This window comes from Pteropus alecto, unplaced genomic scaffold, assembly GCF_000325575.1.
Source record: "Pteropus alecto unplaced genomic scaffold, ASM32557v1 scaffold11, whole genome shotgun sequence".
Taxonomy (NCBI): domain Eukaryota; kingdom Metazoa; phylum Chordata; class Mammalia; order Chiroptera; family Pteropodidae; genus Pteropus; species Pteropus alecto.
In genome coordinates, this window is record NW_006431956.1 from 1,506,835 (window position 1) to 1,529,637 (window position 22,803).

Consider the following 22,803-nt stretch of genomic DNA (forward strand, 5'->3'; position numbering starts at 1 on the left):
AGAGATGCTAAAAAGCCAGGATAAGGCAGAACAAACAGTTCTGGTGTGTTTATGTTTTCTGTATTAGAATAATCATCTGATTTTATTGTTTACTGTCAGTACCATTTACAGAGACCGAGTTTAAAAATAAACCCAATTAGAACTGGCTGAAATAACGTGCAAAGTGTTTATCAACAGACAATAAAATTTCGACTGATTTTTTTCATTGTGTTTTGCTGAGAAAACCCCAGAGCGACATGTCATTTGCTGCATATCCAAATGCATTTTTGTGATGGTGAAAAGAAAATGCCTTCCAGAGTTCAATTCAGTCTGGGAACAGGCAGCAATTAAATCGTAAAAAGCTGGCAATATAGAATAATTTTCCCAGGACTTTTTCCGATGGCACATCATTCATCTCCAGATTCAACAAGCTCTCTATAATACCTCGGAACAGTGAACTGAGTGATTATCGTGTACATGGCATTTGTGTATCATATTTACCTCCACAACATAACTAAGTTGGCAGCTGTTATTACTACCCAAAGTTAGACAGAATTACTAGACCTTGCAAAACTTCGGAACTCAGTTCATGATGCTCTAGATCACAAAGGGGAGTGTGGACTCTGCCCCAATGAACCAATGGATGTTAGTTGTGAATTCAATGAATGTTATTCCCAAGAAACTGGTGTACGTGTCGGAGTCGAGGGAGTAACTCCGGGAGGAAATTCATGCGACAGCAGCGCCTTACTCGATTTCTGGAAGTTCGTGAAATGCTTGTTGAGAACATGTCACACAGAAGCCCCATGGTGTATTATGGCAAAAAGGCTCTAATAACCTCCGTAGGTGGCAGATCCAGGATCCAATCCCAGTTCCATCCATTAGAAGCTGAGTCCTCAGGCGAGGTGCTCGACTGAATTTCCTCCCTTTGCATAGTGGAGACATTGCCATTTATCTGGTTCATAATAAAGGGGATCAGAACAAGCCACCTCAAAACGTGCCACTTTGACACTGGATTATTTTGAGGTAAAGGAAACAGCAGACACAGAAGGAACTCCTTGCCCTCCCTCTTTCTGCCAGGAAGCAGGACGTAAGTTTCCCTTCGTGAAGGTGCCCTCCCTCCCCCAACTCACGTACCAGAAAGAGTACAAGCAAGATGGAAATACAAAGATGACACTGCGACGTCTCCGCACAAACAAACCTTACTAAAAGAACCCTATTTCCATCGGTTTATATTTGCCTTCCTGCAATACCACTGGAAAAGCCCAAACACTTTTCCTTCACCTTATCATCTCTCCATAATTTATTGCCTTTTTAAAACATGATAGGTAAAAATCTCAAGCTTAATGGCGTCTTTGGGTTTTCACTTTTCTTCTGTGATGTCCACATGCATTAAAAATAAACCTTTTTCTCTCGTTAATCTGTCTTTTGTCAATGTAATTTGCATGCCCCAGGCATTGTATCTAAGAGAGTAAAGATTTTCCTCTTCTAAAATAGAGATATTATGAGAAATAAAGGAAGTGACATTTTGGTATACACAAAATATTTAAAGGTAGCCCTCTTCGTATCATCAACACAGTCCTCATCCACCCATAACATAAACTCTCCTGTGCTTTCCGCCTCTCTCCCCGACTGGCCCAGATTTGTGTTGCAGTCTTGCGTCTTTGCAAAATAACTTTCCTTAGAAGCTCCTTGACTGCCTTGCTACTGCTTTCTTTTCAGAACCAAACTTCTCATAAGAATAATCTATGCTTTCACATTCTTCATCTTCGATCCAGTTCTCAACTACCCAAATCTGGTTTCCTCTCCAGCCGCTATACAAAACCGTTTTGGGAATGGCCCCGAAGACCTAATATCAAAGCCAATGAGCATGGGCGTCTCCCTGGATCCCGTGGCATCCTCCGGTGCATGCCACGGCCCAGTCCTGAGCCTCTTCATTTTCCTACTGCTGCTCCATCAGGCACAGAGTTTGCTCAGAACACAAGGGTGGCTCAGGGTGTGGGGAAGAGGGGGAGGAGAGGGGTGGGTGCTGCCGGCAGGGAAAGGAGCAGACGCTGCAGCAGTGCCTGGGGCACTGCGGCCACTCAGCAGGCAGCAGCCGCCTTCTCCCACTCCTTCCCATCGTGCACAATGCCAGCAGTCAAGAGTATGTAAATCGACAAGATTATTTTCTGTTCACTTCAAGAAATGATGTTATTCCATGATTTCTTTCTATATTTGCTTGCATGAAAACTCTTCAAAACATCAAAATTAACTTAGATAATTTCCAACCTCAACTATATTATATGATTAAAGTTATAACTATGTTGAAAGTACAGGGAACCACTTAACGTAGAAAAATTAATTCATTGAGTGTCAGAATTAGAAAATACTTCAGAACGTAAACATGGCTCCCACAGCTTGGATTCAATGGGAAGAAGACAGATTCCCGACTTTGAAGGTTTGTAAGGTGTTGACTGTTAGTGACCAGGGGAGAGATCTCTTTGGGGCAGACGTTTAGAGACAGAGTAGCTCACAGGGAAGCATGAAGGAGAATATTCTATCCCCCAAGGGGTCAGGAAAGGCTGTGGACAGACCGGCACCCTCACACGCTCCCTGTTCTAACAGACCTTTCTGCTTTGCCGTCTGTCCAAGGGCCACAGTTACAACAACCAGCTTTTTACAGAAACCCAGACCATCAAAGGCCCTCATGAGCCTACAAGATTTCTTTTCAGCTTCAAAATTAGATCAAATGAAGCTCATTTCATGAATATTTTAAAAAGTAAAATGATTAAGAATTTTTCTCCGTCAGCGCTTTCTCTATCAATAGAGTCTCACTGGTGAGTGGGATCTTATGTGGAATATTGTAAGAGGAATAAAATGAGGAAAGACTCAGACCCCAGCAGTGAGGCCCAGTGAGTTGCAGAGCAGACAAGCGAGTTTTTAGTGTTGGAAGCAGATTTCAGTGGAGAAAGTTAAGTGGCTGCAGGAGTGTGGGGCTCGGAAGGGATGCAGCGGCTGGCTGTGCTCGCTTCCGGGAGTTGGAGCGAGCCCACCCTACGCGCCGGAGCTCTACACCGCATAGCCGGGCGTAAATGCCATCAAAACCTGGGAAGAAGGAAGACGGGTTTGTAACCACGGGAATTCATGAGTCTTGTCTGCTCATTAGTGCAAATGGAACCTTCTAAGGATGCCAGAGAAAAGAAGGAAATGAGCTTTGAAAAGAAAACAAGGCAAGTAACTTTTTCAAAGTAGGTGTTTTCATTCTGTCTTCACTACATCCAATACACGCCCCAGATATTATCTAATAATGGCTGTCATGCTCATCTGTCCTTGCGCTCTTAGTTACGAAAGCTTTAATAGTAACAGTCATAGAACCATGTCTAACTTTACTTAGATTCTTAACACAAGGCTCACCTCCCCTGGGCAACCCGTTGCCCCTGGAGAGGAGACACACCCCTCAGTCTCAATGGCAGGGTCAGGGATCCCCAAGGCCTCCTGGTAGGTAGGCCCCCATCTCCCCAACGGAGATTATAACTTTCAGAGATTTTCCACCTCCCCCTGGATGACTAACGGGCCAATCCCACTGTGCCCTGTATCTTCAATCACCTCAGTCACCAGAAACTCAGCACTTCTAAACATTTCTGCTACACAGAATCCGATTCCCATTTAGCTCTGTATTTTCTCCTAGACTGATCCAACCTTAAGTTCTTTTCTGCTCCCCAAATCCATCCATTATGCCCTCTGAATTCATGGTACATCATCAGCAAAATACCTTACACACCAGGCCTCTTTTCAGAATACTTTTCTACCTTGTGGTTTTCCCTTCTGCTCTGGACTAACTTGTATCACCCCCTCTCCCACCCCATTCATATGGGGAACCTCCCATGTGAGGGTATCAGCAGTGTGGCCTTTGAAAGGTGATTAGGTTTAGATGAGGCCATGAGGGCGGGCCCCATGACGGGATTGGTGTCTTTATGAGAAGAGACCAGACAGCTAGCTGTCCCTCTCTCTCCGCCATGTGAGGACACAGCAAGAAGGCAGCTGTGTACAAACCAGGAAAAGGGCTCCCCGCAGAGCCCACGCATGCCAGCACCCTGGCCTCAGACTTCCAGCCTCCAACTGACAGATGAACGTCTGCTGTCTGAGCTGCCCATCGAGCTGAGTCAGAATGCCTACGCACTGTTCACATGCCCCGCCTCCTCGTTCTCTCCTTCCATCCTCTCTGGAGCCCACCCTCACAGGGCTCCCATGTCCACAACCGTCCCAAACTGGTCCTACCAGGATCACCTGCCCATGTCGCCAAAGAACGGGCACTTCTCACTTCTGTTCCTAGTCTACAGGTCATCGCTCCATGCCACCAGCCACCACTCCCTCCTCTGCAGACTTTTTACCCTAACCACCATGACTCCGCTCTCTCCTGGATCCACTGTGTCACTGAGTGCTTTTGCTGGATCATTCTGTGTCCCCTAGCTCAAATGCCAGCGAGCCTCAGGACTGTTCTCTTCTAAGTTCAGTCCACAGAGCTTCTGGCTTTAAACATTACCCACACACTAGCAAACTAACTGACCAAATTTATATGTCCATCCTCGACCTTTCCTCAAACTCCAGGCTCATACGTCCACCTCCACCTGGCTGTGTGATGGACAAACCTCACTTGGCCAGATCAGACAGATGTCCTCTGTGCTCTGGGCTTCTCTTCGCAGCAACTTACTTCTCTTAATGGCCAAGGCCAGACTTCGGAGGCCTCCGTAAATTCTCTGTTACTCTCACAATCCATATCCAGTTCACCAGGAAACCCTCCCTGTACCCAAGACTTACTGGCTTATGTGTTTACTGTTCACCTCCACTAGAACACGAGCACTGAGAAATCAGGGACTTCATTTTGTTTGCTGCTGCATTCATAGTAGCTAGACTCATACCTGGCAGTAGCAGGTGCTCAGTACATAAATAAAATAAAATAAAATAAAATAAAATAATAAATAAATAAATAAATATTTGTTTAACAACTTTCAACATGGGCACTGAAATTAACATTATTCCGTACATCTAAGAATGAATGACTGGTTCACTCCATGAATTTATTTAATACCTTACAATCTATGTGAACGGAGGTCTAGGACGTGGCACCTGCTACTAGTTTTCTCCGCTACAAAACCCTGCCCTACGGTATGAGAAAGTGCAACTAAGGTGTCTGATCTCCTTACAGGCAAATACTAAAGTCTTAACAACAAAAACTACTTGCACTTTTCCCTTGCCCGCCTTGCCAGACACTGTCCCGCATCCTGACGACTCCTGCATCACAGATTACACGTGTGTGTTAGAGTTTACACCCTTCCAGGAGCCTGGCACATTGCTCCTAATGCATCATCTTCAGCATAAACAGCAGCAACAAAAACACCACAGAGTATGGTCCAGAGGCATGTCCACATCTCTGATTTTGCTGACTGAGTTAACCAGATGTCACCTAGGCATGTTTCCTCTACCCATTATTACCTGAAAGCCTAAGTCCTGGATGAGGCCATATTTCTTGTGGCCTCAATACCACATTCTCTCAATTATACAGATAAACACAGAGCTGCTTTGAAAATACAGCCGTCCTCATTTGCAGTGTATCATTTCTATAAACAGCTAAGGCTGCTTTGGACTGCTTACTTTCTGGGTTCCCACATGACGGTTCTCTAGTGTTTAAGTACAAGTTGTTGTGACAGGTAGCCCACAACAAATGCTCACAGATACATAACAAAGGAGAAATTCCATTGCAGAAGTCCCCCAATGTGGGAAATAAACACTGCAATCAAAACCAAGGGACAACGGGAAATAGCTTAATGGGCTGATCACGTGGCAGAAATATCAACTGCAAGAGAGGCTGAAGCCAAATTCCAAACTGTCAGGTCCCAGTGGAAACTTCCAAGACTAGGGGGTATGGAGAGTGGGGTGGGTATGTGGAGGTGGTCACATCCCCTCTCACATCACTGTTGTCCAGAGTCTATGGCTGAGGGCCAGGGAGGGGGGACCAGCATCCCTGGGGCCTGAGGCTCAAAGAGAAACAGGGCCCTGGCCTTGCAGAAGCACAGGGTTTCTTGGGAACCGCCCCCCGCTCCACAGCCTGCTCACCATGTTGGCGGGGTGGAGCGGAGTCCGCACGGGGCCCTGCATGCTTGGTCATGGCCCATCTGCACATGCGCTTTCTGCCTCAGACTGACGCTCCAGAGTTCAACCCTCTGCTGTGCTACTTTACCCGACCAGCCTCTATCTGTCACACTTCATGGAAGAATCCGCAAGTCAGAGATGACTGCCAGATGCCGGAGTTAGGCAGACTTGCTCCATTCCTACCGCCAGCAAAGCAAACGGTGTGACACTGGATCCGGAGCCACACAAAACACACAGAGGCCAGTGAAACCAAGTTTAACAATCAGATTACAAACCACCACATTCCTACTCCCACCAGGCACGGAAGCAGGAGCCGAGTTCTACCGGAGTGTCTGCACTCATGTGGCCTGCCTAGAGGACAGAGAAGACAAAGCCCCACCCCTGTCTGCAGAAGAACTGTCACTCACCAAGGGAGGGGTCACACCTCTTGCTCACCATGACCCCCGGCTTCCAGCACAGTGACCACCTGGTTGTGTCTCATGAACTGCTCAGGGTGCGAATGAGTGAGAGATGGCTGTATTGGATTTCATTCACTACTGTGTTCCCAGGGCTGGAAGAGCTGGCAGGCACTCAGTAACTATCTGCCAAACTGGAAAAACTGAACACCCCGGTACCCAACGGACCCTAGAAAGTTTGTGGACAGATGAAAAGAAATGTGCATGGACCAGAGTGGACCTGCGCAGCCTCACGTCGTGACTGCTGCACCTTCCGAGGCCACCAAAGCAGTTTGAGGGAGGTGAAGGTCTCGTCTGGTAGAAGCAAACACTCCAGCCTCCTCCACGCTCCTGCGCGCCCTGGTGGCTACCCCAGACCTGGCATCTTCAGAAGCTGAACTTCCCGTGGCAGGACACGATGGCAGGACACGATGACATGAGCACGTGTGATATGAGGTCTTCCTCTCTACCTTTCCTTGTGCTCAGGCTGGCTCGCTCATTTACTGTCTCCTTCACACGTGGACATGCGCACACAACACCTGTCTTATTACTCTCTGTGCAAAGCAAGCACCATAGGCCTGGTGATGCATGAGGCTGCATACAGCAGAAATTTCCCGAACGCCCTTGTGAACGGCCAACAAGGATGATGCTAACAGTCTCCGAGGTGTTGGGGCTTGTGATACGGAGACCTCGTCAGTCTGCCAGGCCCACACAGACCTGTAGTCTGCACATCTAGCCAAGGACCTAGCATTAAAGGGGCAGGCGTGCAGGCCAAAGTATCTGGGACAGAAAAGGACAGTCCCGATGGACAAGCATCATACTGAGCGTGTGCGTCTGATTTGTGATAAACACCACCACTTACTATCTGGACCTACAGGTCCCACCTTTCATGTGACAGATTTCAGGGGTCTCGTAAATGGCTCCAGCCCCTGAGGGGATGTTGACAGGCTCAATCTGCACCATCCACTCAAGGCCTGCTGGTTCTGGTTTCCTTTGTGTGGGATGGCTGGACTGGGCCACCTACTGGCTCTGGCTCCAGCTCCTTGGAGCTCATCTACCTCCCTCTTCCCTGTACCCTTGCTGGGACTGAAGCCATCGCAGTTCACAGTCCCTCAAAACGCCATTCATGTCCAGTGCTCCGAACACTCATTGCTAGAAGGTGACTAGAGACACGCATCAATCACCATGTCTGCCAAAAACTCCCTCCTCCCTGGGACACTGCCCTCTCAGGGTTCAGCAACCCCCTTCTCAGCCTGCGTTGAACCTCTCCACAGGCTGGCTCTGTACCCGCACCCACAGACGTGACCTATTTCTAGCAGACCAGACAGAAGGAAACACCGTCACTTTAAAAAGACATAAAACCTTTAACTGCGAACACCACCGATGGCCTGAAAAAGCAAAGCACTGTTTTTGCTCCAGTCGCCTCATTCTCTTGAAGGAAAATGAAATTTGAAACCACACAGAGGTTCTGGAACTGAAGGAAGAGCATCGGCATAAATACTGGCTGGGAGGAACTCACGTTTCCCCTGCACGCCCAGAACTGAAGTGCTTGCTTCTGTTTCCTTCCTGCCTCACGCGGTCTCGGCCTATCAGCAAAAAACTAGTTTTGTCATCAGAAAACTGCTCTGGCCTGGCTGGAGAATTGATCAAGGATAACTGCTTTTGACTTTAAACAAATCATGTAGTAAAGTGAAATAGCCAACCCCTAAAGAGAGGTGGAACCTAGAGTCATCATCTCGTTTGTTAACAGAGCCGGCAGGTGACCGAGGACCTCATTTTAATAGCTGGGACATGCAGTGTGAAAGGGTCTTGCAGGTAGCTTCAAAGAAACCTGTCAGTTCACTGTATTTTTCAGCTTCCATGTCCCATTCTGATCACTTGCAACAAAAATAGAAGCAGATACAGGCAGATAATGTCACTGTAGCAAAAAACGCACTCGGGCGCGCAAAGCATTGGGGACTGGAGACTCCAGTCTCCATCTAGGGTCTTAATCTACATCGTGACAGATATTGTTACATGAAATCCTAATTTGATTTCTTCTCTGACCAAGTCCACCATCTGCAGAGCTCTATGGGCTGCGCGGCCTTACAGAGTTGGAGCTAATCAGTGGTCCCGCCACTTGCCCACATCGCTGCAGCCTTCACAGGTGTCTCCCCTCACCATCTTTCCGTAGCTATGGATTCCCATCCGAGGAGTCCACTTGCTGCTTAGGTTTGCTTTCAGGACAAATGCCCATGTACCTCACGGTGAGCTATCTTCAGTGAGAGCAGCTCCAAACTGCTGTGACATGACGACACATGCAAAGGGCCTGGCACAACGCCCTGGCCCACAGGAGGCGCTCACTACACACTGTGCCCTTTCCGTGTCCACCCCCTGCGGCCCCCATGCTGAAGGAGCTGCAGGCGTTCCTTGCCATTTCTCCTTCCCTCCACCCCAGGGCTCTGCGGGTGCTCCAGGCCTCCCACAAGCTCTCCCTCTAGCTGGAGCAAGGTGCTCACTCCCCTTGGCTTGCAGGCCATGTGGGACTTCCTTGCGGTCTCAGAGCACCCATGCCAGCATGGTCACGGTGCACGAGATACGGACAACTCTGCAGTATCCCACCTGTCTGTTCATCTTCCCCACTTGACCGGAAGCTCACTAATGATGGGAACCACCTTTTACACATTTTCTACATTAAATGCTCCCAAAGAAATAACCACCACACTCCAATCAGTTTTTTACAGGGCTTCTCCCTAACTGTCATCCCAATTTTCTCTCTCAAATAGATTTTTTCCTAAATATGTAGTTGAACTGCTAATACTGCTAAAGGCTTAGAAAAGCAAATGTGCTCTGACGTGCTGCAATAATCTCATTCTCTCTGAGTAAAATGAAATTTGAAACCTTACAGAGGTTCCCATGTTGAGAAGAACAGCGTTAGCAGTGTCACCAGGAGGGCCCTTGTCAGCCACAGCTGTGACTCTAAACTCGTCAGAATGCCAAAGGGGGCCTCTCGCAAGCAGGCCCCCAGCTACGAGGTCCTGCCTCACGCTGAAGCACCGGGCGAGCCAGATTTCACTCTATTGTTCTTTTCTAAATATAACACAGTTTTATACCTACAAATTACCCCCAGCCTAAGCACCTATTCCACCTTCCAGCCACACATGGCCACCTCCCTTTCCCGACACCACCTTCAACGCCCGGCTGCACAGTCTCACCCATGCTGTGCCTAAGTCAGGTCAAGTGTCATTTGCCATGCACTTGTCATTGCCTGCCCTGTGCTCCCAGAGCACTTTGCCCTCATCTCCATTGCATATTCACCCCGCTGTACTCAGCTTAGAATCATGCCATCTTCCCAACAGGCATGTGAAACCCAAACAGGCAGATGGTGTTTTTGACCCAGCCCTTCATGGTGCCTGGCTCCTCAAAGTTGCCTATCAAATATTTGTTCATTGGAGAAATGGACCGTTATGCCCCCCGAATTAAACCATATTCATCATGCTACAGTAGCAATAAAGAAGATATATGTGGTGTCCCCTTTCTTGAGAGAGCACTGATGTATGTGAAAAAAGCCAAGAGAGTTCAAGAACAGATTGGAAATGGCTCCAAAGTTCCAGTCTGTCTCCAGACACTGTCTGGGGCCCAGCTACAAAAACCTAACAGAGGAAAACCTCCGCCAGCGCAATTAGGACTCACACTCCTCTTCGCAGGTCGGCTCCCAAAGACAGGAGAGATGGGAAGTAATGCCACCAAAGTGATGAGCGGCCTGCACTTTGCCTGGATGCAGCCAGGACACAAACTTCCTGCGGGTGCCAGGAGCCCAGGGAAGAAGCATTTATCACGCATGTCCTAAGTGCACTACGTGCTGTGCAGGGAAAAAGATGCCACCCCAACCTGGCTGCGGGGTGTCCGTGCTTAACAATACCCTCTGCCGTCTCCGGACTCCCCTTCTGGTGCCCTCCCATGCTTACTGAGCACCTTGGGGAAACCTTTGTTCTCCAGTCCTAAACCTCACTGTGTGCACAACCAACTGATCCTTGTCTTCTTGAAGCTCTTTATTCAGATCTGGTGCAGTGCTTTCCCGACTCGGGAGGACTGTATGTACATTCTTCCCACTAGGCCGCGGGCCTTTCCAGGGCAGAAACACCATTTTCCATCTTTGTATGACTACAGGGTCGAGAATATGGAGGTGCTTGGCCAATGTCACCTGAATGGATTCACATGTCCATGCTCCCCTTCAGAAACTGCACCCACGCCTTAAGCGCCCTGTGAAAAGAAGCCCAGGTGACCACGAACGCGCTTTACCTCTTTGAGCACCAGTACACATTTGCCTGGCCCCACCGACTGAGGCAGCTCTGCGATCCTCCCCTTGTTCAGGTAGGGGCCTGAGAAACACCTGTGATTGATGAACAGCTGAGGGCAGCAGTACTTCCCATTGACAGTACCTGCGGGGACAGCAACACAGCTGATGCTTTAGAACCAATAGAAAACTTGCTTAGCCCACTTAGTTGCAAAAATACCCAGAGGCTCATAGTGTTTTAAGATCAGAATGTTTTATATCCACAATAACATCTTAAAATATACGTATAAAATAACTTTTATGTTTATTATGCAGGATTCAAGACACACACACAAAATGCAAAAACGAAGATGATGATAAGGAAAGGTGCCATTCTGCGGCTTAAAGTAAAGAAACACCAGGTACACAGCTCAGTGCCCCTGTGTGTCCTACCCCGGAAACCCCTCGCAGACGTAACCACCACCCTGCATCGTACTGGCCATTCCCAGGCAGGTTTATAAACTCTACCTACACACATGTATGTGTATATGGGATATATAGATATATATTCTGCAACATTTTGTTTGTTCACATGAAATTTCTGAGATCCACCCAAGCTGGTAAATGATTATCCCAAACGTTCATTCATTTATCAATTCAGTGTATTCCTCTATTATGTGAATATATCATAATTGAGTTTTCCATCCTCTTATTGAAGGACATTAAGTTGTTTTCACATTCTTAATACTACCATGGTGCTTGAATGAACACAACTGTAAAAATCCACTCTGCTGTGGACAAGAGCATCTTCAGAGTTCATAGCAAGGAGTTGAATTGCTTGGCCATGGGGTCTGGGCATCTTCAGTTTTACCGGACATAGCCAACCCATCTCCAATGACTACCCAAGTAGACGCTCAAATGAGCACCGTGGAAGAGTTCCTGGTTCTTAAATCCAGGCCAACATTAGGTATTGCAGGGCTTCTTCATTTTGCCAATCTGATGGACGTGAAATGTTCTTCAGTGGCTTGAATTTACATTTCCCTCATTATTCTTTAAACTTAGAAAGTGAACATGACAAGCTGCTAGTCTCATGCTGGGAAATGAGAGTAGCTAAATGGTCAGGTAATACTCCAAAGCTTCTTGATGACTAAAAACACAGATTGAAGCTGCTTTGTCAGCCGAGAGACTCACGCTCCTCTACTACTGCTCCAAGCTAAACTATACTCGCAGTAGTACTTCTGTATAAAAACTATTATGATTAAGATAATAATTTAATAGTCCGGGATGGTTTGTCCTATAGGACTTCAACTAAGAACCAATAGGTAAGGAGGGAGAAAATTATTTTTCTTGATATAAGACAAAAGGAGTAAAATAACAATTACAGACTCTGAAAGAGTAGCTGAAATGGTTCTTTTAAAACCATTTTTAAGTCTGAATTCTATACAAGAGGCAAAAAAGTTAAGCCCATAGCTGCATTTACATGGAAACTTTGTGGTAGGATTACTCTGCCCAGACCTTTAGAAAAAAACAATTTTAGTAAGTCTACTCATAAAACTGCTCTCTTTATGACAAAGATAACTTCGACTAATAGGATTTTTCCAGGGCATATAGGCTTTAACCTTGGAATTCAGAGCAGATTTCATTTTAGCTAGAAAATAGAATTCTTAATCAAATACATTACTTAATATACAAACGTGTCTATAATCGGATTTGTGGTCAAAGGATAATTCACATTTGTGTTTTCAAAGGTTACTGTAAGATGTGAGACTTTAAATGTTTAAAAAAATTTGTCTTTCACAACCAGCTATTCAAACACAGAGAGTTTTAAGGAACAATTCAAAAGCCCACAGAGACTTAACTATTAACTACTAGTGTAAAAATGTAAGTAGAACTGGCACAAAATGTCAAAAAAGGAATGCCTAAGGATATTTTCAACTCTTTTTCATATGATTTTCCATGATACACAGCCCCACATGGGCCCATAATTGCTGAGTACATGGACCCTTTTCCTGCAGACCAAGAAGTTGTCTAAAGCTACTGACCAAGTAGAAAGAGGCAAAGAGAATTTAGCTTAGCATGTTTTTTTTTTTTTATAAAAGAGTAGGTATCTGTTAATAAACGGCAATAGAAAAGAAAGAGAATAGGCTCAAAGTTGAGATATTCTCATATTGACCTAAAAATATATGCATGTCTCCAATTGTAGCAACAAACGGGGACGGGACAGAGTACCTACCCTGAATGGGCTCATTTACCTGTGTTGTCCAAGTGAGGGAGTAAGTAAAGATCATGAGGTATATTCTCATCAGGCACTGTGGATGGCAACCTGTTGGTAAAGACATAAAACTCTCATGGATTAAACACTTAGGAAGAAACCATTACATTCCAAAGTCTTTTCATAACTTAAAGCGACAACTAAAGAAATCTGTACTATTATAGTAAGATAGGATATGTGTATCTAGAAGCAACATCAGTAGGAAAAAGGCCATCTGGATAGGCTGTTCTCAAATTCTTGTAATAACCCCAAGAAGTCTCTGGAGCATCTGTCCCTCCAGCAGTCATCACTGATCACTGAGGTTCTTCTAGGTCATTCCTGGGCTGGTCTCTTGTTACAGAATTATAATAATGCCCTTCATTATATTTTAGACATGAAGAAACAACAACTTACACTGACTTTAATTAAAGTCAGACTTCTCTTCAATGTCTAATTGAAAACCACTTTCTGCCGAAATACCCACAAAATTGTTATTCGCATTCCAATACAACACAGTTATTATTCAATTTCATTTTATTTAAATTTAAACTTGGGTATATTAAAACATGCTGTTTTCAATTCTCTTGTATATTTCAATTCCGCCAGTATATTAAGAAAACAGAATCACTTTGCAAGGGATATGTATTTTCGTGTATTTTAGATATTTTCCAATATATAAATGTTACCAACAGTTACAATTTTGTAAAAACATACTGCTGTCATCTATACACACTGCCTGAACACCCTCCTGAAATGTGGGATAATCTAGATTTATTCAACAGTGTGAGACCTACAGATTTTTTCATGTGGAATCTATAATTTAACCGTCCTAAAAACCCTGAAAAATAAGTATTTTACAAAGGAGGGCGTTCAGATGCCATGAGCTAAAGCAACTCGTTCAAGCTCACCCAGCTGAGAGGTGGCAGAAATGGGCGTCAGACTGAAAAGTCTCTGCCCACCAGGCCTGGCCATGACTAGTGATGGTGGGCATGCTGGGTGGGGACAGGAGCAGTGTGGCCTCTTAAGCGTTAAGAACCACTATCACCAAGAGCCATTACTAGCAGTTTGTGAGACTGAGGTGTCCTTTAGGTATGTTGAAGCGGAATCAAAGTGAGGAGTTACAATCTGGAGTAGAAATTCATTTAGAAGCAGGTCCTGTATCTTCACATACTAGGTGCCCAATAAACAGCAGTAGATACTTTTACTTTCATCTTTACTACTGTGCTATGTGTTAACTAAGTCTAATAAAAACAGCCATGCTTCTCATGCTCTATAAAAGCACTGCATAGTTTATCATATAGTTTTTGGAAAAAGAAAAACAAAAACAAAACAAACTTACTGTTTTTCTGGTTGTACAACTGCAATCTTTCTCTTCTTTTGTGCTGTAAAATAGGCAAAAAAGCAAAAAGAAAATCAGCTTTGTTAGCTAGCTAGGCAAAATCATTTTAAAAAACAGCTTAGTATGAAAGTGTCAGTTTTAAAGTAACAATTTAAATATTGAAAAGTGATTTCATTCATGTTCTAATTTTATCTCAATTTCATCTAGCATAAAATCGACTTTGACTTATCAGAAAGGAGGTCTAAATAGAATTTAGTATATTTACTCTTATCAGTAAACTGTCTATTTATTTTAAAATGTGATTTTAATAAGAAAGAAAAAGAGCACATATATCATACCTTACATGAATACATCTGGTAATATAAACTGTTGCAAACACGATTATCTAGATGATTTTTTTCCCCACAGAAAGTGTGATAAGTCAAATAATGTTACCAGAACAGCTACTCCCAAATTAGGATTGCAGGCATGTCTTGAAACCAAAACATTTTATTCCCGAAAGGAGGACTGTTGCCTAGTAAATCTGTCAAATATTAACATAAACCAGCCAATAATAATTTTTAGGATAAGAACATTTCCAGTTTAAATTTATAATTGATTAGAATCATCTTAACAAAGACAGGCCAGAGCTTCTGGCATCTATTAATTTTGGCACAGGTAATCCCAAATCTTTCAACATAAGCATAAATTAATCCCAACAAAACTTCTAAAGCTGTCAATGCTTGGCAGGTTTAGACTTAGAGTTTGCCTCTTCAAAGCAAAACGTATGTATATGACATGAAATGAAACCAAGAATAAATAGGAGAAATAGTCACTCAAAGTTCATCCATTCTTGACTTCATTTAGTATTCTAGCTTTTACTATGAAAAAGTACAAATTTGTAATCTCTAGGATGAAAAATGAGTATGGAATAACTTGTCTCAGTCAGTCTTTGCTAATAAGGGTGGGGATGTCCGATCATCTAATACCTTGGTAAGGAGCCAAACACAACAGGCCTGGATGCAAGATGCAGAACAAGGAGAAAAACCTTATGTTAACCTTAACCCATATGTGATTTGGCTCTAGAAACACTCAAAGTTCTTCCTCGTCCCTTCCCAAGTCTACGTAAAGGACACAAGACATGAAGTTCTATCAGAAGCACAACTAAGACATGGGACTGGGCCCAAACCCAGGGAGGACTCAAATGTTGGCTGTGCTGGCAGAGAGTATCAAGAATCTGCATCATTTTAAGTGAGGGGGAAAAAAGAATGTCTTTGAGATTGAAATAATTATCCTAAGCTCGAAATTTTAGAAATATTTTAAAGTGAGGGAAAGCTATAACTCTCATTGAATCAGACTCAATGAGCAGTTTGGTATCTGGGAGAGAAGAAGCCCTTAAAATCCACCCTGTCGACAATGTGCGCTACCTTCTTTACTTCACACAAGGTCCCACCCTACTCTTGAATATCCAATTGGAGGACTTTAGGTTCCCTTCAAAATCTGATGACATCAGGGAATGAAAGGCTGACTGTGAGATAGAACTTCTTTACAGCAATGTTCTGAGATTCTACACAAATATATCATTTTGTACGTTTACTAGACATACAGTGTACATTCTGGCATACTGCTAGAAAGGAGTAAAGCTAGCATATAAAAGAAAATATGAGAAATATGATAAACCCTATATCTTTAAGTTTCCACAACTTTAAATGATATTTTTGATACACCTTAGGGTGGAAAAAATGAATGTCAAGATTAGGTTTGAAGATTTTTAAATGGTATCATTTCATGACAACGACTTATAACAACGTGCATTAAAACACACTGTTGTATGAATTTGTGTGTTGTTGGGCTGTTTCACTAATATATGTTTTAATTTGGTATTTTTGTCATCAGAAGGATATGTAATGCTTTTTAAATACAGTTGAAACATCACCAGTTAGTGCTAAGAGTGGTTAAGTGTGGGTACTATGTCAGCAAATTATTGGGACCAATTATGACTCTTTGGGGGTAAACCTCATGAGAAAAAGTAGTCTTTTCTCAGATATAACACAAAAATATAGTATTTAGCTTAAATTTTTTGTCAAAATAATGAATTGTATATATAACTGGGAGTAAAGATTCCAGAAATTTTATCTGTGACTCTCTGTGACCTTCTACTGTCTCATCCCTGTGACTTAAGTTTGTGAACCCGTGAAATGCTTCCAAAGAGTCATCTCACAAGGGAGATAAAAACATTGGTGCTCTGCGGGAAACGTAAAACCTTTTTTTATTTTTACAACTTGTCTCCACCATCTTTATAAACTGCCTATTTGTTCGCCCCGATCGCAGATGTTATCCACCTTGGCTCCAGATGGGGGCGATACTTACAGACCGTTTTGTGCGGTGTGGTCAACGGGTAAGAATTCGCCTCACACCAGCCCACTGGGAAGATGTCCATGGATTCGACGTCAACAATAAACTCCGGAGCGGGAGTCTGCAGGCCTGCAGTGAAAAAGTCAAAAGACGACAGGCTCAAAGGGGTTTTACGGACGGAGACGCCGGGGAAGAAAGGTAAACACAGAGTCTCCCCGAGGCCGAAGAGCCGTTCTCGGGAATGGCGAACACGAGCTGGTCCTGCGGCGGGTACGGATGCGTCAACTGTAACACAGCAGGAAGATGAGGGGCGCGAGGAGGGTGGGGCTTGGGGATCAGGACGTGCTCCCCGCGGACGTCGGGAGGACGGCGTGGCCCAGGCACGTGAGAGGGCGCCTGTGTCCTCCTTCCCCCCAAAATCGCTCTGAGATTAAAGGCTGTGGTCAAAGAGCTCTGGCTCCTGAGAGAAAAACAATCTGAAAAACGGCCAACGAGCCAAGAGAAGGTTCTGCACGGAACCGAGTTTCTTCTTTTATAAAGAAGAAAAGAAGGAAAAAAGCTTTGAGGAAAGACACGCTCGAACCACGCATCAGGACTCTTAGCGGTGACTCACTGGCCCTGGCCACCCAATGCCACTCGGCTTCACCGAAAACCAAGACGAAAGCGATAGGGGACGGCCGCTCGCCGCGCCGTGTCACCGCGCGACGGCCGCCGGACGTGGGCTCGGGGCCCGCCCAGCAGCCTCGCTTCGTAAAGCTGAGCCACCCAAACCGCACGCCGGCCGGGGCAACCCGCGCTGGCTCATCAGCCCCCAACCTCGTCTCGGCATAAAGTCGGCGCCTTAAGAGCCGTGTCAGCTGCGCCGAAGGCGGGCAGGTGTACGGGGCTGCGTTTCAAAGTGGTGGAACCGACAGAAATCGATGCTGTCTCATAGGACTCCACGGAGGAACTGCTGCCTCAACGGAAACCTCACTGAAAATGGCGGCTAAAAAGAACTCTGAGGTAGGGGTCACTCATCATGCACGGCTGACCCCTACAGGAAGGAAGAGACGGACCGTCCACCTCCCACCTCCAGCCGGAAGTGAGACTACTTTACTACTCCAGCAGGAGGGAAGATTCTTCCTGGGCTCGGCCAATGGGAGGCCGCTGTGGCTCAGCCAATGAGAACTCACTACACTTAGAACTCTCGGTTTCCTCCAATGGAGGCTTCCTTTACAAAAGCCCCTCCCAAGTCCATAAAAGACAGTTTCTCTCCTGTGTTTCTAGACTTCCCTGGGTCGCCATTAGCCCGCAAGTCCTGAATTGCAATTCTTTGTTGTTCCCAAATAAACCCATTTTGCTGGAAAAATATATGGCTCTCTATGTTTTTAAGGTCAACACAACCAATATTTAACCTATTTGTAAAGGAAATCATCAAACAAATAGGAAGACATCCAAAACAAACAAAAGGTGAAGAACCTCTTCAAGTAGCTTCAAATGTAGAGGTGATTTTTCTTATCCTAAAAGGTACACGATTCCCCAGAGGGTGCAATGAAGAGGGTCGCTGACCTGCTTCCCCGTTATACAGGACATGTTCTCATCTTCAGACTCACAAAAATAGCCTGCATTTCCTAGCTACTCAACAATTTTGCTAACAGGTTGAATTCATCTACTAGGTGTATTTGTATTTCCAGATTCATGTTTAGGTAAGGTTGTCTTTACAGTACTTTAAAATTCTTTGATCATACTTTCCATTCAATTAAACAAATATTTATTAGCTATGATATGTCAGCTACCACATACTCAAGAAAGTTATAGTCCTGCCTCTATTCACCCCCAAATCTAGCCCATTATGGCATGCATTAAAAAAGAACTATTGGAAAAGTGGGTTACTTATCACCCAGGAAAGTTTTCCTGACTCTGAAACTTTTCCAATCCTATTCTGAATGATAAGTACCAATTCTTTATTTCTCTTTATCAGCCTTATGATTCTAGATACATCTGACTGGACTCAGAATAGTCCTTTAAAACAGAACCCCTTATTTTTCAAGATTAGAGACTCAGTAGCTTACCAAATAATCCATTACAAATGTATGCAATGCTCTTTTCTTGATTATTCTTGGATTGCCAAAACTACCTATGCAAAGCTAGATGTTCCCCCTAAGGACCACTGCAAGATTCTTTATCATTTCATAGAAAAACTTCTTATGGAAAACACAAGACCATGCTCAATATCTGAATTTGTTTCAGCTGCATCAATTCAGTATGGATTCTACTTATTCATTCTTATCTAGAATCTTCATCTCAAAAATCATCAGGAAGCATAAATCTCTATGCTTCATCTATGGGGAAAAACTTAAATTATCACACCTCCATATGATGGAATATTCTGTCACTGTAAAGAAAATATGAGAAACCTCTTTATATATTTATATGTAAAGACGTATAAGGATTGTTGAATACACAGTATTCAGCTGGATGCAGAGTGCCGTGTATATATAGTATGCTACCATCTGTCCAAAAAGGAGGAAATAACATATATTTATATGTGCATGAGATAAATCTGGAATGAAATGCAAAATACTAATACAGCAGGTGTCTTCTGGGAGAGGAACTGAGTGGCCGTGGGCTGGGGGCACAAGAGTGGAAGAGAGAATCTGACCAAAGATACTTTATTGTTGGCCCTTGTGAATGAATCACCTGTTTTACAATCAAACCCTCACTATCACCACAATAACAACAAAACAACACAAGATATTCAGAGAACAAAGGAGGAAGCTCATACGTGAATAGGATACTGCCACAGAGATAAGACTAATTAATGAAGGACAAGTTACCTTAAAAGGAAATAAGGCTAAACTATGAATCACGTCACTGTTCAGAGGAGAAAGACTTTCCATACTTACAAAGCAAATGCATTAGCACATAAATTTGTAAGAATCACTTAGGAATTCAAAATAGTTTTGCAATTTGCTGTATCCGGAGACTTTGTCCCCCAGACCAGCGAACACCATCCATTTCCACAAAGTTTCACTACACGTATAAAATATCTTCTAACTGCAAGAGACTGCATCATGGCTTAATCTAGCAGATGACCTGTTCTACTTAGAACACTAGGATGAAAAAAAAAAAAGATGGCTTGTAAGGATGCTGAATTATCTCCTTAGAAACACAATCCTATCAAATGTCCCAGCAAATTATGGACAAGAACAAGTTTGGGCTAGCACGGGAGTGAGAGGTGCTACTGGGGGACCAGAGGCAAGAGGGGTGTGAGGAGAGAGGCTAAGAGCCAAATGTAAGGCAGATAAATGACTTCCATTGGCTCCCATAACAGAATCAGAATGACTCCTGTATCTCAGTTGAAAGCTGGGATGGGAAGAAGGGCAAGAGGAATTTAAGGAAGCAAATGAACCTTCTTCGGTACCCACATTAATGGTTAAAAGTCACATCAAATCGTGATGGACTCAGTGTGCAATTAAAAGGTAAAGCACTAAAAGAATGAAAAGCTAGTTTATTATCCGTGAGCAAGCAAGAAAGTTTGTCACCCGGGTGCTGACAAACCCACGGGCCATCTGTCACACTCCTTCCCTTCCATCCGCAGATGCCTATCCAGGAATAAGATTTTAGGGTATCCCCTTGTCAGCTCTGGAGCTAAATTCCTAAGGAATAGAGAGAGAGGAGCAAAGCTGTGCCTGGCAAGATCAAGATATGGTAGAAAACACAATCCAAAAGGAAAACCACAAAAATGGGATGAAGTGTGTTTGTGGGAAGAGAGACACACAGACGCGCGTGACTGCAAACACTTACTATGAGCCAGACACTTTTCTTTCTTTCTTTTTATTTTTCATGCCTACAACACCTGGTCTTCCTAGGTGGTCTCCCATCCAAGTACTACTAACCAGGCCCAACCCCGCTTAGCTTCCGAGATCAGACGGGATCGGGCTCGTTCAGGGTGGCATGGCCGTAGACGACACTTCTCCAAGTGTTTAATCCTCACCACGACCTTAAGACACTGGGACTTTCATCGCCGTTTTATAGATGAGCAAACTGAGGCACACCAAGTGGCAAATCTGGGATTCGAACCTGAGCAGTCCGGCACCAGAGCCTTAGAAAGCATTTGAGATGGCCAGTTTTCTCTCCCTCATTTTTATTCCTGGTCTGTCTAACATCCATCTTATTCTTTTCAAGGCCCCCTATCCCTTCTTCAGAATTCCGATCTGAGGTAGCCATTGCCAGCCTACCAAGAAGGGGGAAGAGCCAGATCTACCGCCTCCGCAGGCAGACGGTGTCAGGCTCAGGGGCTCAGGTCTCTTCAGTGAGGACATGATTCTTATCAGAAGTCTCATTCATCACAATGACAACTGGAAAGCCCAAACTCTGCTTTGGTTCCTGCTGCAAAGCCTTTGCTTAAGAAAGCCAGAGCCGGTTCTGTTGCTGGCCACCAAGAACCTGTTTAACCCAGCATGGGCTCTGGGGACAAAACAGATTTGGAAGTCTCAGAGGCCTGTCCCCATAGACAGTTCTAATAGTTAGGTCACCTCCTCTTACTGCAGGAAATACTGCTCCCATATGCTGACTTGCTGAAGCAGCTGTTCCCAAAAGTCTCATGCAGCCCGAACCTCTTTTTAGAGATTTTAAAACCACCCACAGTGGCTTGAAATGTAATTATTTTCATATTAGCATTTTCCTTTGTTTTATTTTCGCCAGTCTCTGCGAAACGCTTACTAACCACCTGACTTTTCCACAGATTCTGGGGATGCTTAAGGGGCAGTTTCCTGCACCTGGCCTCCTGAACATAAAAGGCTGCCTCGCACAAGTCTCTCTGAACCACGCCACGCTTTGCCCATTTGATCCCCTAGAGTCCTTTGCGGACGCCAGTGTGTATAAGTCATCTGGAGAGGGTGACTTTATGCAGATCCCCAGGCCCGCCTCCTGGGATTCAGAGGCACTAGGTCTGTGGGGGCCCCAGAAATCTGTATTTTAGTAGCACTCTCGTTGACGATGATGTGGAAGGTCGTTTCCTAGAACTGAACCGAGCGTGCGAAAAAACTGACCAAGGAGTTTTTGAATTTTAGCCTACACGTGTAAAATATCTCCCCACTTCAAAATCTGGTTTGCAGAACAGCGCTTCGTAAGGGGCTGCCGTATCCGAAATCGCTTTCAGGAACAAAGACTTTATTTATTCCTCGCGCGTGTTCACAGGCACTGCGCAAGCAAAGTGCACATGAACTTGTGGACAAATACCGTGCCATGCGGCAGGCAAAGATGGGGCACAGCCCTGTGGAACGGCTCACGGTTAACAGACATGACGGGTCGTCTGCTCAGATGGAGCACAGGCTCTGTGCGGGGAGGTGACATTGAAATGAAGAGTTACTGCCTTTGTTTTGCTCGTCACCCCCTCCGCCTATCCTGGGCCTTCACGATGACGCGCCAAACACAACTCAGTACTTTATAGACACCGACCCACGCGGCCCCTCCCCGCAGCTATCCCACAGGGGAGAAGCCATGCTCGTATACATTTTATAGAGCTGTACGAACAAGAAAAAGGATTTTAAACTCACAAAGCATTCCAGATCTTGCATCTAGGAGGCCGGCGTGTACGTGGGAAGGGTCTAGAATGCCCCGTGATGGAACTCGAGTCTTTACTCCGTAAGACATGCAGACTCTCAGGATGCTGGAAGGAAAGCAAGGCCCATATTTCACAAAGCCAACTCTGAGAGCCCCACGAAGATGGCAGAGAGAGCAGACGGGGGACTACCGAAATCCTAAGAGGCAGGGGTGACGATGTGGCAGTAAGAAGAGACAGACACAGATGCAGAGGGGACACCGCAGTGACGACCCACGTGGGGTCGGTGTGGGAGCAAACAGACAAGAGTCATTCCAGGGACGACTCTGCGGTGTCTGGCGTGGGGAAATAACGGAGCTGTTTGCTCAGACTGGAAACTTGAAGAGCAGACGCCGGGGCCACGGTGGGGAGGCCCGGTCGGGAAACTGAGTGCGCCCGGAGATGCCGTGCAAGTGGGTAAAAGTGAGAGAGTCGCGGATGTGTCTGCCGGGAGTGGCGACATGGCCACTCGAAGTCACGGAGGAAGATGAGACTGCA

At 45.0% G+C, this 22,803-nt stretch overlaps 1 protein-coding gene and 1 non-coding gene across 2 annotated transcripts in view; both read right to left on the bottom strand.

Annotated features, from left to right (window-relative positions):
* Nucleotides 1–22,803, bottom strand: part of SFMBT2 (Scm like with four mbt domains 2) — a 158,512-nt gene that overhangs the window by 17,604 nt on the left and 118,105 nt on the right. Inside the window, exons 11-14 of the mRNA XM_006906953.3 lie at nucleotides 16,737–16,850; nucleotides 14,388–14,430; nucleotides 13,050–13,120; nucleotides 10,824–10,963 (exon numbers count right to left, since the gene is read on the bottom strand). Coding sequence (XP_006907015.1) covers nucleotides 10,824–10,963; nucleotides 13,050–13,120; nucleotides 14,388–14,430; nucleotides 16,737–16,850 — 368 coding nt within the window. The remainder of the gene's footprint in view (nucleotides 1–10,823; nucleotides 10,964–13,049; nucleotides 13,121–14,387; nucleotides 14,431–16,736; nucleotides 16,851–22,803) is intronic.
* LOC112475681 lies at nucleotides 20,548–20,669 on the bottom strand. Its single transcript, XR_003044825.1, has one exon. It is a non-coding gene; the product is annotated as a 5S ribosomal RNA (ribosomal RNA).